The sequence below is a fragment of the Carcharhinus amblyrhynchos genome, unplaced genomic scaffold, assembly GCF_965287045.1.
Source record: "Carcharhinus amblyrhynchos unplaced genomic scaffold, sCarAmb.v2.hapA scaffold_860, whole genome shotgun sequence".
Taxonomy (NCBI): Eukaryota; Metazoa; Chordata; class Chondrichthyes; order Carcharhiniformes; family Carcharhinidae; genus Carcharhinus; species Carcharhinus amblyrhynchos.
In genome coordinates this window covers 25,001-37,890 of record NW_027650600.1, presented here as the reverse complement: position 1 = coordinate 37,890, position 12,890 = coordinate 25,001, and the positions used below count along the sequence as shown (strand labels likewise).

The window sequence follows — 12,890 nt, the reverse complement described above, 5'->3', positions numbered from 1 at the left end:
TCGGGACGGGAGAGTGAGGGATATTCGGGACGGGAGAGTGAGGGATATTCAGGACGGGGGAGTGAGGGATATTCAGGATGGGGGAGTGAGGGATATTCAGGACGGGAGAGTGAGGGATATTCAGGACGGGAGAGTGAGGGGTATTCAGGACGGGGGAGTGAGGGGTATTCAGGGCGGGAGAGTGAGGGATATTCAGGACGGGAGAGTGAGGGATATTCAGGACGGGAGAGTGAGGGATATTCAGGACGGGGGAGTGAGGGATATTCAGGACGGGGGAGTGAGGGATATTCAGGACGGGGGAGCGAGGGATATTCAGGACGGGGGAGTGAGGGATATTCAGGACGGGGGAGTGAGGGATATTCAGGATGGGGGAGTGAGGGATATTCAGGACGGGAGAGAGAGGGATATTCAGGATGGGGGAGTGAGTTAGATTGGAAGTTGGGGATATGGGGATGTTGGGGAGAGGATTTGGGGAGGGGTGATTGAGAGGTATGGAGGTGGGGGCTGATGGATTTTGTAAATGGGACTGTGGGATCCAGTCTGTCAATTTTCCTGACTCACCGTCATCCAGGAATTTAATCTGTTTCACTTCCAGACATCTCTGCGTTATAACACCCCGCTCAGAAAGGAGGAGTCCGCCTTCACAATCTCTGCACAGATGGTGCCAAGTTTGGTGGATGGAAAAGTTGTTGAAGGATCACAGCACAGGCTTGATATAAATGTCAGGTGAATGAGCTGGATGTTTTCAGGACCGCAGGGTGGTACAGTCGTTCACACTGCTGTCTCACTGCACCAGGGACCCGAGTTCGATTCCTGCTCGGGTCACTGTCTGTGTGGAGTCTGTATGTTCTCCCCGTGTCTGCATGGGTTTCCTCCCACAGTCCGAAAAATGTGCTGGTTAGGGGGATTGGCTGTGCTAAATTGCCCCTCAGTGTCTGGGGGAACTAGCAAGGGTAAATACGCATGGATACGGGGATAGGAGCTGGGAGTGATTGTTGTCAGTGCAGGCTCAATGGGCTGAAGGGCCTCAAATGGCACTGGAGGATATTCCCGAGGGTGATTCCGGAGGGTTGGATTATGAGGAGAGACTGAGTGGACTGGGACGATACTCACTGGGATTCGGGAGGATGACGGGGAGATCTTATAGAAACATCTAAGATGATGAAGGGAATGGATAAGATAGAAGCAGGGAAGTTATTTCCACTGGGGGGGGGTGAAACTAGAACGAGGGGGGGAATGGCCTCAGAATAAGGGGAAACAGATTGAGGACGGAGTTGAGGAGGAACTTCTTCACCCAAAGGGTTGTGAATCTGTGGAATTCTCCTGCCCAGTTGAGGCTCCCTCATTGAATGTTTTGAAGGCGAGGAGAGATGGATTTTTGAAGGAATTCAGGGTTATGGTGAGGGGGCGGGTAAGTGGATCTGAGCCCATAGAAATATCAGCCATGATCTTATTGAATGGGGGGGGCGAGGGACTGAATGGCCCACTCCTGCTCCCAGCTCTTATGTTCTTATGTTCTCCTGCATTGAAGGTTTTAATGGTTCAACGCAGTCAGTATTTACCCCGTGTGTGGGTCAGTATTTACCCGGTGTGAGGGTCAGTATTTACCCGGTGTGAGGGTCAGTATTTACCGGGTGTGAGGGTCAGTATTTACCCCGTGTGAGGGTCAGTATTTACCCCGTGTGAGGGTCAGTATTTACCCCGTGTGAGGGTCAGTATTTACCCGGTGTGAGGGTCAGTATTTACCCCGTGTGAGGGTCAGTATTTACCAGGTGTGTGGGTCAGTATTTACCGGGTGTGAGGGTCAGTATTTACCCCGTGTGAGGGTCAGTATTTACCCCGTGTGAGGGTCAGTATTTACCCCGTGTGAGGGTCAGTATTTACCGGGTGTAAGGGTCAGTATTTACCCCGTGTGAGGGTCAGCATTTACCGGGTGTGAGGGTCAGTATTTACCCCGTGTGAGGGTCAGTATTTACCCCGTGTGAGGGTCAGCATTTACCGGGTGTGAGGGTCAGTATTTACCCGGTGTGAGGGTCAGTATTTACCCCGTGTGAGGGTCAGTATTTACCGGGTGTGAGGGTCAGTATTTACCCCGTGTGAGGGTCAGTATTTACCGGGTGTGAGGGTCAGTATTTACCCCGTGTGAGGGTCAGTATTTACCCCGTGTGAGGGTCAGTATTTACCCCGTGTGAGGGTCAGTATTTACCGGGTGTGAGGGTCAGTATTTACCGGGTGTGAGGGTCTGTATTTACCGGGTGTGAGGGTCAGTATTTACCGGGTGTGAGGGTCAGTATTTACCGGGTGTGAGGGTCAGTATTTACCGGGTGTGAGGGTCAGTATTTACCCCGTGTGAGGGTCAGTATTTACCGGGTGTGAGGGTCAGTATTTACCGGGTGTGAGGGTCAGTATTTACCGGGTGTGAGGGTCAGTATTTACCCCGTGTGAGGGTCAGTATTTACCGGGTGTGAGGGTCAGTATTTACCCCGTGTGAGGGTCAGTATTTACCCCGTGTGAGGGTCAGTATTTACCGGGTGTGAGGGTCAGTATTTACCGGGTGTGAGGGTCAGTATTTACCGGGTGTGAGGGTCAGTATTTACCCCGTGTGAGGGTCAGTATTTACCCCGTGTGAGGGTCAGTATTTACCGGGTGTGAGGGTCAGTATTTACCGGGTGTGAGGGTCAGTATTTACCGAGTGTGAGGGTCAGTATTTACTGGGTGTGAGGGTCAGTATTTACCCCGTGTGAGGGTCAGTATTTACTGGGTGTGAGGGTCAGTATTTATTCCGTGTGAGGGTCAGTATTTACCGGGTGTGAGGGTCAGTATTTACCGGGTGTGAGGGTCAGTATTTATTCCGTGTGAGGGTCAGTATTTACTGGGTGTGAGGGTCAGTATTTACCCCGTGTGAGGGTCAGTATTTACTGGGTGTGAGGGTCAGTACTTACCGGGTGTGAGGGTCAGTATTTACCCCGTGTGAGGGTCAGTATTTACCGGGTGTGAGGGTCAGTATTTACCCCGTGTGAGGGTCAGTATTTACCCTTGGTGAGGGTCAGTATTTACCCCGTGTGAGGGTCAGTATTTACCCCGTGTGAGGGTCAGTATTTACCGGGTGTGAGGGTCAGTATTTACCGGGTGTGAGGGTCAGTATTTATTCCGTGTGAGGGTCAGTATTTACCGGGTGTGAGGGTCAGTATTTACCCCGTGTGAGGGTCAGTATTTACCGGGTGTGAGGGTCAGTATTTACCCCGTGTGAGGGTCAGTATTTACCCCGTGTGAGGGTCAGTATTTACCGGGTGTGAGGGTCAGTATTTACCGGGTGTGAGGGTCAGTATTTACCGGGTGTGAGGGTCAGTATTTACCCCGTGTGAGGGTCAGTATTTACCCCGTCTGAGGGTCAGTATTTGCCCCGTGTGAGGGTCAGTATTTACCCCGTGTGAGGGTCAGTATTTACCCCGTGTGAGGGTCAGTATTTACCAGGTGTGAGGGTCAGTATTTAACGGGTGTGAGGGTCAGTATTTACCCCGTGTGAGGGTCAGTATTTACCGGCTGTGAGGGTCAGTATTTACCGAGTGTGAGGGTCAGTATTTACCCCGTGTGAGGGTCAGTATTTACCCCGTGTGAGGGTCAGTATTTACCGGGTGTGAGGGTCAGTATTTACCGGGTGTGAGGGTCAGTATTTACCCCGTCTGAGGGTCAGTATTTACCGGGTGTGAGGGTCAGTATTTACCGGGTGTGTGGGTCAGTATTTACCGGGTGTGAGGGTCAGTATTTACCGGGTGTGAGGGTCAGTATTTACCCCGTGTGAGGGTCAGTATTTACCCCGTGTGAGGGTCAGTTTTTATCCCATGTGAGGGTCAGTATTTATCCCGTGTGAGGGTCAGTATTTACCCCGTGTGAGGGTCATTATTTATCCCGTGTGAGGGTCAGTATTTACCGGGTGTGAGGGTCAGTATTTACCCCGTGTGAGGGTCAGTATTTACCACGTGTGAGGGTCAGTATTTACCGGGTGTGAGGGTCAGTATTTACCGGGTGTGAGGGTCAGTATTTACCGGGTGTGAGGGTCAGTATTTACCGGGTGTGAGGGTCAGTATTTACCCCGTGTGAGGGTCAGTATTTACCGGGTGTGAGGGTCAGTATTTACCGGGTGTGAGGGTCAGTATTTACCGGGTGTGGGGGTCAGTATTTACCGGGTGTGGGGGTCAGTATTTACCGGGTGTGAGGGTCAGTATTTACCGGGTGTGGGGGTCAGTATTTACCGGGTGTGAGGGTCAGTATTTACCCCGTGTGAGGGTCAGTATTTACCGGGTGTGAGGGTCAGTATTTACCGGGTGTGAGGGTCAGTATTTACCGGGTGTGAGGGTCAGTATTTACCCCGTGTGAGGGTCAGTATTTACCCCGTGTGAGGGTCAGTATTTACCCCGTGTGAGGGTCAGTATTTACCCCGTGTGAGGGTCAGTATTTACCGGGTGTGAGGGTCAGTATTTACCCCGTGTGAGGGTCAGTATTTACCGGGTGTGAGGGTCAGTATTTACCGGGTGTGAGGGTCAGTATTTACTCCGTGTGAGGGTCAGTATTTACCGGGTGTGAGGGTCAGTATTTACCGGGTGTGAGGGTCAGTATTTACCGGGTGTGAGGGTCAGTATTTACCCCGTGTGAGGGTCAGTATTTACCCCGTGAGGGTCAGTATTTACCCCGTGTGAGGGTCAGTATTTACCGGGTGTGAGGGTCAGTATTTACTCCGTGTGAGGGTCAGTATTTACCGGGTGTGAGGGTCAGTATTTACCGGGTGTGAGGGTCAGTATTTACCGGGTGTGAGGGTCTGTACTTACCGGGTGTGAGGGTCAGTATTTACCCCGTGAGGGTCAGTATTTACCCCGTGTGAGGGTCAGTATTTACCGGGTGTGGGGGTCAGTATTTACCGGGTGTGAGGGTCAGTATTTACCCCGTGTGGGTCAGTATTTACCGGGTGTGAGGGTCAGTATTTACCGGGTGTGAGGGTCAGTATTTACCCCGTGTGAGGGTCAGTATTTACCCCGTGTGAGTGTCAGTATTTACCCCGTGTGGGTCAGTATCATTCCCTCTCTCTTTCTCCTGTTCCAGTTACACTGGGGAACGGCCGGTTACAAACACGGTGCTTCTGAATGTTGCCGCTCCATCTGGATTCTCCCTTGTTCGGGATTCTTGGCAAAATGTAGGTGAGCCTGTGAAAAATATTATCAACTCAGTGTGGGGTCTAAACTCTCAGTGTGGGGTCTAAACTCTCAGTGTGGGGTCTAAACTCTCAGTGTGGGGTCCCAGGTCTGAACTCTCAGTGTGGGGTCCCAGGGTTAAACTCGCAGTGTGGGGTCCCAGGTCTAAACTCTCAGTGTGGGGTCCCAGGTCTAAACTCGCAGTGTGGGGTCCCAGGTCTAAACTCTCAGTGTGGGGTCCCAGGTCTAAACTCGCAGTGTGGGGTCCCAGGTCTAAACTCTCAGTGTGGGGTCTAAACTCTCAGTGTGGGGTCCCAGGTCTAAACTCTGAGTGTGGGGTCCCAGGTCTAAACTCTCAGTGTGGGGTCCCAGGGTTAAACTCGCAGTGTGGGGTCCCAGGTCTAAACTCTCAGTGTGGGGTCCCAGGTCTAAACTCGCAGTGTGGGGTCCCAGGTCTAAACTCTCAGTGTGGGGTCCCAGGTCTAAACTCGCAGTGTGGGGTCCCAGGTCTGAACTCGCAGTGTGGGGTCCCAGGTCTAAACTCTCAGTGTGGGGTCCCAGGTCTAAACTCTCAGTGTGGGGTCCCAGGTCTAAACTCGCAGTGTGGGGTCCCAGGTCTGAACTCGCAGTGTGGGGTCCCAGGTCTGAACTCTCAGTGTGGGGTCCCAGGTCTGAACTCGCAGTGTGGGGTCCCAGGTCTGAACTCTCAGTGTGGGGTCCTAAGTTTCCACCATCTACCGCTGCTTCCTCAATAACCTTCCCTCCACCTGAAGGTCAGAAGTGAGGATGTTTGCCGATGATTGTACAATGTTCAGCAGCATTCGCCACTTGGCAGACACCGAAGTATTCCATAGAAATCATAGAAACCCGGCAGCACAGAAAGAGGCTATTCGGCCCATCGAGTCTGCGCCGACCACAATCCCTCCCAGGCCGTACCCCCATATCCCGACATAGTTATCCATTAATCCCTCTACGCATCCCAGGACACCAAGGACACTTTTTAGCATGGCCAATGAACCTAACCCACACATCTTTGGACTGTGGGAGGAAACCGGAGCGCCCGGAGGAAACCCATGCAGACACGAGGAGAATGTGCAAAGTCCACACAGACAGTGACCCGAGCCGGGAATCGAACCCAGGTCCCTGTTGCTGTGAAGCCACAGTGCTAACCCACTGTGCAACCGTGCTGCCCCAAATGCATCATGTTCAAATGCAGCAAGCTCTGGACAATATCCAGGCCAGGGCTGACATGTGGTGATTAACATTCATGGCAGACAACTGCCAGGCAAAGGCCGTTACCAAGAGAGAATCTAACTATTACCCCCCCCTTGATCATCAGTGGCTGAATCCCCTCCCCCACTACCAACATCCTGAGAGTTACCATTGACTGGGACCCAGCCAGATCATTCAATCGTAGAATCCCAGCAGTCAGAACATAGAACACTTCAGCACAAACAGGCCCTTCTGCCCACAAGTTGTGCCGATCCTATCCCTACCTACCAGGCCTATCTATAACCCTCAATCCCATTAAATCCCATATACTCATCCAGAAGTCTCTTAAAAGACCCCAGCGAGTTCACCTCTACCACCACCGACGGCAGCTGATTCCACTCACTCACCACCCTCTGAGTGAAAAACTTACCCCTGACATCTCCTCTGTACCTGCTCCCCAGCACCTTAAACCCTGTGTCCTCTCGTAGTGACCATTTCAGCCCTGGGAAATAGCCTCCGAGAATCCACCCTATCTATATCTCTCAACATTTTATAAACCTCTATCAGGTCGCCTCTCAACCTCCGTCTCTCCAGGGAGAAGAGACCCAGCTCCCTCAACCTATCCTCATAAGGCATGCCTCCCAATCCAGGCAACATCCTTGTAAATCTCCTCTGCACCCTCTCAATAGCTTCCACATCCTTCCTGTAGTGAGGTGACCAGAACTGCGCACAGTACTCCAAATGAGGTCTGACAAGGGTCTTATAAAGTTGCAGCGTTACCTCCCGACTCCTAAACTCAATCCCTCGATCAATGAAGGCCAGTACACCATACGCCTTCTTAACCACATCCTCCACCTGCAAGGCTGATTTAAGAGTCCCAAGGTCCTTCTGCTCCTCAACACTGCTAAGACTCCTACCTTTGATATTGTACTCCCGCATCCCATTGGACCTGCCAAAATGGACCACTACACATTTATCCGCGTTGAAGTCCATCTGCCACTTCTCCGCCCAGTCTTGCATCCTATCTATGTCTCGCTGCAACTTCTGACATCCCTCTAGACCATCCACAACACCGCCAACCTTGGTGTCATTGGCAAATTTACTAACCCATCCCTCCACTTCCTCATCTAGGTCATTTATAAAAATGACAAACAGCATTGGAAAGGGTGCAGAGGAGGTTTACCAGGATGTTGCCTGATATGTTGGGAAGGTCTTATGAGGAAAGGCTGAGGGACTTGAGGTTATTTTCATTGGAGAGAAGAAGGTTACGAGGTGACCTGATTGAGGCATACGAGATGATCAGAGGATTGGATAGGGTGGACAGTGAGAGCCTTTTACCTCGGATGGTGATGGCTAACACGAGGGGACATAGCTTTAAATTAAGGGGTGGTAATTATAGGACGGAATTCAGAGGTAGGTTCTTTACTCAGAGGATAGTAAGGGCGTGGAATGCCCTGCCTGCAGCAGTTGTGGACTCGCCAACTTTAAGGGTGTTCAAATGGTCAGTGGATAGGCAAATGGATAACATTGGAATAGTTCAGGTTAGAGGGTCATTAGATTGGTTCCACTGGTCAGCGCAACATCGAGGGCCGAAGGGCCTGTACTGCGCTGGAATGTTCTATGTTCTATGTTCTATAATGGGCAAGGTAGATGAACTTAGAGCCTTAATGCTTGCGAGGAACTTGGATGTGATTGCACTGACAGAGACTTGGTTAAAAGAAGGACAGGACTGGCAGCTGAATATTCCAGGGTATAAGTGTTTTAGGGGCTAGAAGAGGTGGGGGAGTAGCAGTACTGGTTAGGGAGCATATTGCAGCTGTACAGAGGGTGGATAATTTGGAAGGGTCATGTAACAAGACACTGTGGGTGGAGCTCAGAAACAGGAAGGGCGCAGTCACTATGCTGGGGGTATACTACAGGCCTCCCAACAGCCCACGGGAAGCGGAGGGACGGATATGTAAGGAGATTCTGGATAGGTGCAGAAAAAATAGGGTTGTTGTAGTGAGAGACTTTAATTTCCCTGGTATAGATTGGAAATCCCTTCGGGCTGGGGGTCTGGATGGCGAGGAGTTTGTAAAGTGTGTCCAGGAAGGTTCTTTGGAACAATATGTTGATAGTCCAACTAGAGAGGGGGCTACACTGGACCTAGTACTGGGAAATGAGCCCAGTCAGGTCATCTAAGTTTCAGTGGGGGAACATGTGGCAAATAGTGACCACAATTCAGTAAACTTTCAAATAGTCACGGAAAAAGATGAGCGTTGTCCTATGCTGAGTGTTGTCCTATGTTCTCCTAGGGTGCTGAATTGGGGGAAGGCTAACTATAGCCGGATTAGGCAGGATTTGGTAGCTGTTGATTGGGAGAGGCTGTTTGAGGGTAAATCCACATCTGGCATGTGGGAGTCTTTTAAGGAGCATTTGATGGGACTGCAGGACAGGCATGTGGCTGTAAAAAGGAAGGATAGGAAAGGTAGGATTCGAGAACCGTGGATAACCAGGGGAATTGTGGATCTGATCAAAAAGAAAAGAGAGACGTACATTAGGTCCGGGCAGCTAAAAACAGACGGAGCTCTGGGGGAATACAGAGAGAGTAGAAAAGAACTCAAACAGGGAGTTAGAAGGGCAAAAAAGGGGTTTTGAAATATCCTTGGCGGACAGGATTAAGGAGAATCCCAAGGCATTTTATAAATATGTTCGGAACAAGAGGGTTGTCACAGAAAGAATCAGACCTGTCAAAAACTAAGGAGGGGAATTATGCTCCCAACCAAAGGAAGTAGGAGAGATCCTCAATGAATACTTTCCATCAGTATTGACAAAGGAGAGGGATGTGTTGACTGGGAGTGTCTCAGAGGGAGGTGTTGACCCGTTAGAGAAAATCTCCATTACAAGGGAGGAAGTGTTAGGTTTTTAGGGAACATTCAGACTGCCTGATGGCATCTGTCCTAGATTCCTGAGAGAGACAAGAGATGAAATTGCTGGGCTTCGAACAGAAATCTTTGTTCCTTCATCGGACACAGGTGAGGTCCCAGAGGATTGGAGGATAGCGAATGTGGTCCCGTTATTTAAGAAAGGTAGCAGAGATAACCCAGGTAATTATAGGCCGGTGAGCTTGACGTCCGTGCTAGGGAAATTGTCGGAGAGGATTCTTAGTGATCGGATCTGCACGCATTTAAAACCGAATAGTCTCATTAGTGATAGACAGCATGGTTTTGTAAGAGGGAGGTCATGCCTCACTAATTTGGTAGAGTTTTTTGAGGAGGTGACAGAAACAGTTGACAAAGGAAGGGCTGTGGATATCGTCTATATGGATTTTAGTAAAGCGTTTGACAAAGTCCCTCATGGCAGGCTGGTGAAGAAGGTTAAGGCTTGTGGGATACAAGGAGAGGTGGCTAGATGGGTAGAGAACTGGCTTGGCCACAGAAGACAGAGGGTAGCAGTGGAAGGGTCTTTTTCCAGCTGGAGGTCTGTGACTGGTGGTGTTCCGCAGGGCTCTGTACTGGGACCTCTGCTGTTTGTGATATGTAGAAACGATCTGGAAGAAAATGTAGCTGATCTGATTAATACGTTTGCAGACGACACAAAGATTGCTGGAGTTGTGGACAGTGACGAACACTGTCAGAGATTACAGCAGGATATAGATAGGCTGGAAAATTGGGCAGAGAAATGGCATTTCATCCAGATAAATGCAAAGTGATGCATTTTGGTAGATCTAACTCAGGGGGAACTATACAATAAATGGCAGAACCATCAGGAGTATAGAGACACAGAGGGACCTGGGGGTGCAAGTCCACAGATCCTTAATGTTGGCAGCAGAGGTGGAGAAGGTGGTGAAGAAGGCACATGGCATGCTTGCCTTTATAGGACGGGGTATAGAGTATAAAAGCTGGAGTCTGATGTTACAGCTGTATAGAACGTTGGTTAGGCCACATTTGGAATACTGCCTCCAGTTCTGGTCGCCCACACTACCAGAAGGACGTGGAGGCTTTGGAGAGAGTACACAGGAGGTTTACCAGGACGTTGCCCTGGTCTTAGCGATGAGGAGAGATTGGGTAAACTGGGGTTGTTCTCCCTGGAAAGACGGAGAATGAGGGGAGACCTGATAGAGGTGTATAAGATTATGAAGGGTATAGATCGGGTGAACAGAGGGAAGCTTTATCCCAGGTCGGAGGTGATGAACACGAGGGGTCACGGGCTCACGGTGAGGGGGGTGGGGTATAACTCCGATATCAGAGGGATGTATTTTACACAGAGCCTGGAATGCGCTGCCAGGCAGGGTGGTGGAGGCGGACACGCTGGGATCGTTTAAGAATGACCTGGATAGTCACATGAACAGACAGGGAATGGAGGGATACAAACGGATGGTCTAGTTAGGAACACAGGATGGGTGCAGGTTCGGAGGGGCCGAAGGGCCTGTTCCCGTGCTGGATTGCTCGTTGTTCATTTCTCTCTGTAGAAGCTGCCTGGGCCATGGAGTATTTGCAGCACTTCCTGTCTCTGTCACCTTGCCCAACTATTCGTGGCTTGTCGTTAATATTCCTTCATCTCTCCCAGAGCCGGGACAGTGCTATGATCGGCCATTCGGAAATCAACAGTCAAGGCGTGGCCATCTCCATGAGACCGGTGAGTGATAGGACAGGGGCATAGAAAAAGAGTGAGAGAGAGAGGGAGAGAGACAGACAGAGACAGGGAGACACAGAACGAGAGGGAGAGACAGAGAGCAGAGAGAGGGAGATGGGGGAAAGAGAGAGAGAGACAGATGGCATATGGGAGACAGCTAGAGAAAGACAGTCAGAATGAGAGAGAGTGATGTAGGGGGCGAGGATTGAAGTTGGTGGGGGGTGTGGGATGTGTTGTTTCTGTGCGAGTGAGTAAGCCTTGGTTGTGTGTGTACAGATACAGAGACAGATGGCCATGCCTGTTAGCCTGAGTTTGCTCATGAATTGGAAGGTTCCAACAACGAATACTCAGCCAGGGACAGTGCATGTGATTGATTACTACGAGAATGGTAGGTGCTTATTTATCCCCGTGTGTGTATTTAACCCAGGTGTGTATTTATCCCCGGGTGTGTATTTATCCCATGTGTGTATTTATCCCCGGGTGTGTATTTATCCCGTGTGTGTATTTATCCCATGTGTGTATTTATCCCATGTGTGTATTTATCCCGGGTGTGTATTTATCCCGTGTGTGTATTTATTCCGGGTGTGTATTTATCCCCGGGTGTGTATTTATCCCGGGTGTGTATTTATCCCGGGTGTGTATTTATCCCCGGGTGTGTATTTATCCCTGGGTGTGTATTTATCCCTGGGTGTGTATTTATCCCATGTGTGTATTTATCCCCGGGTGTGTATTTATCCCCGGGTGTGTATTTGTCCTCAGGTGTGTATTTATTCCCGGGTGTGTATTTATTCCCGTGTGTGTATTTATTCCCGTGTGTGTATTTATCCCATGTGTGTATTTATCCCGGGTGTGTATTTATCCCATGTGTGTATTTATCCTCGGGTGTGTATTTATCCCGGGTGTGTATTTATCCCCGGGTGTGTATTTATCCCGGGTGTGTATTTATCCCATGTGTGTATTTATCATCGGGTGTGTATTTATCCCATGTGTGTATTTATCCCCAGGTGTGTATTTATCCCGGGTGTGTATTTATTCCCGTGTGTATTTATCCCCAGGTGTGTATTTATCCCGGGTGTGTATTTATCCCCAGGTGTGTATTTATTCCCGTGTGTGTATTTATCCCGGGTGTGTATTTATCCCATGTGTGTATTTATCCCGGGTGTGTATTTATCCCATGTGTGTATTTATCCCGGGTGTGTATTTATCCCGGGTGTGTATTTATCCCATGTGTGTATTTATCCCAGGTGTGTATTTATCCCATGTGTGTATTTACCCCGGGTGTGTATTTATTCCCGTGTGTGTATTTATTCCCGTGTGTGTATTTATCCCGGGTGTGTATTTATCCCGGGTGTGTATTTATCCCGGGTGTGTATTTATCCCATGTGTGTATTTACCCCGGGTGTGTATTTATTCCCGTGTGTGTATTTATCCCGGGTGTGTATTTATTCCCGTATGTGTATTTATCCCGGGTGTGTATTTATCCCCGGGTGTGTATTTATCCTCGGGTGTGTATTTATCCCCGGGTGTGTATTTTCCCCCGGGTGTGTATTTTCCCCCGGGTGTGTATTTTCCCCCGGGTGTGTATTTATCCCCGGGTGTGTATTTATTCCCGTATGTGTATTTATCCCGGGTGTGTATTTATCCTCGGGTGTGTATTTTCCCCCGGGTGTGTATTTTCCCCCGGGTGTGTATTTATCCTCGGGTGTGTATTTTCCCCCGGGTGTGTATTTTCCCCCGGGTGTGTATTTATCCTCGGGTGTGTATTTTCCCCCGGGTGTGTATTTTCCCCCGGGTGTGTATTTTCCCCCGGGTGTGTATTTTCCCCCGGGTGTGTATTTTCCCCCGGGTGTGTATTTTCCCCCGGGTGTGTATTTATCC

At 50.0% G+C, this 12,890-nt stretch overlaps 1 protein-coding gene across 1 annotated transcript in view; it reads left to right on the top strand.

Annotated features, from left to right (window-relative positions):
* The window catches only part of LOC145340234 (alpha-2-macroglobulin-like), a 40,069-nt gene that overhangs the window by 22,207 nt on the left and 4,972 nt on the right, over positions 1-12,890 (top strand). Inside the window, exons 6-9 of the mRNA XM_080184677.1 lie at positions 596-726; positions 5,098-5,188; positions 10,947-11,015; positions 11,289-11,400. Coding sequence (XP_080040803.1) covers positions 596-726; positions 5,098-5,188; positions 10,947-11,015; positions 11,289-11,400 — 403 coding nt within the window. The remainder of the gene's footprint in view (positions 1-595; positions 727-5,097; positions 5,189-10,946; positions 11,016-11,288; positions 11,401-12,890) is intronic.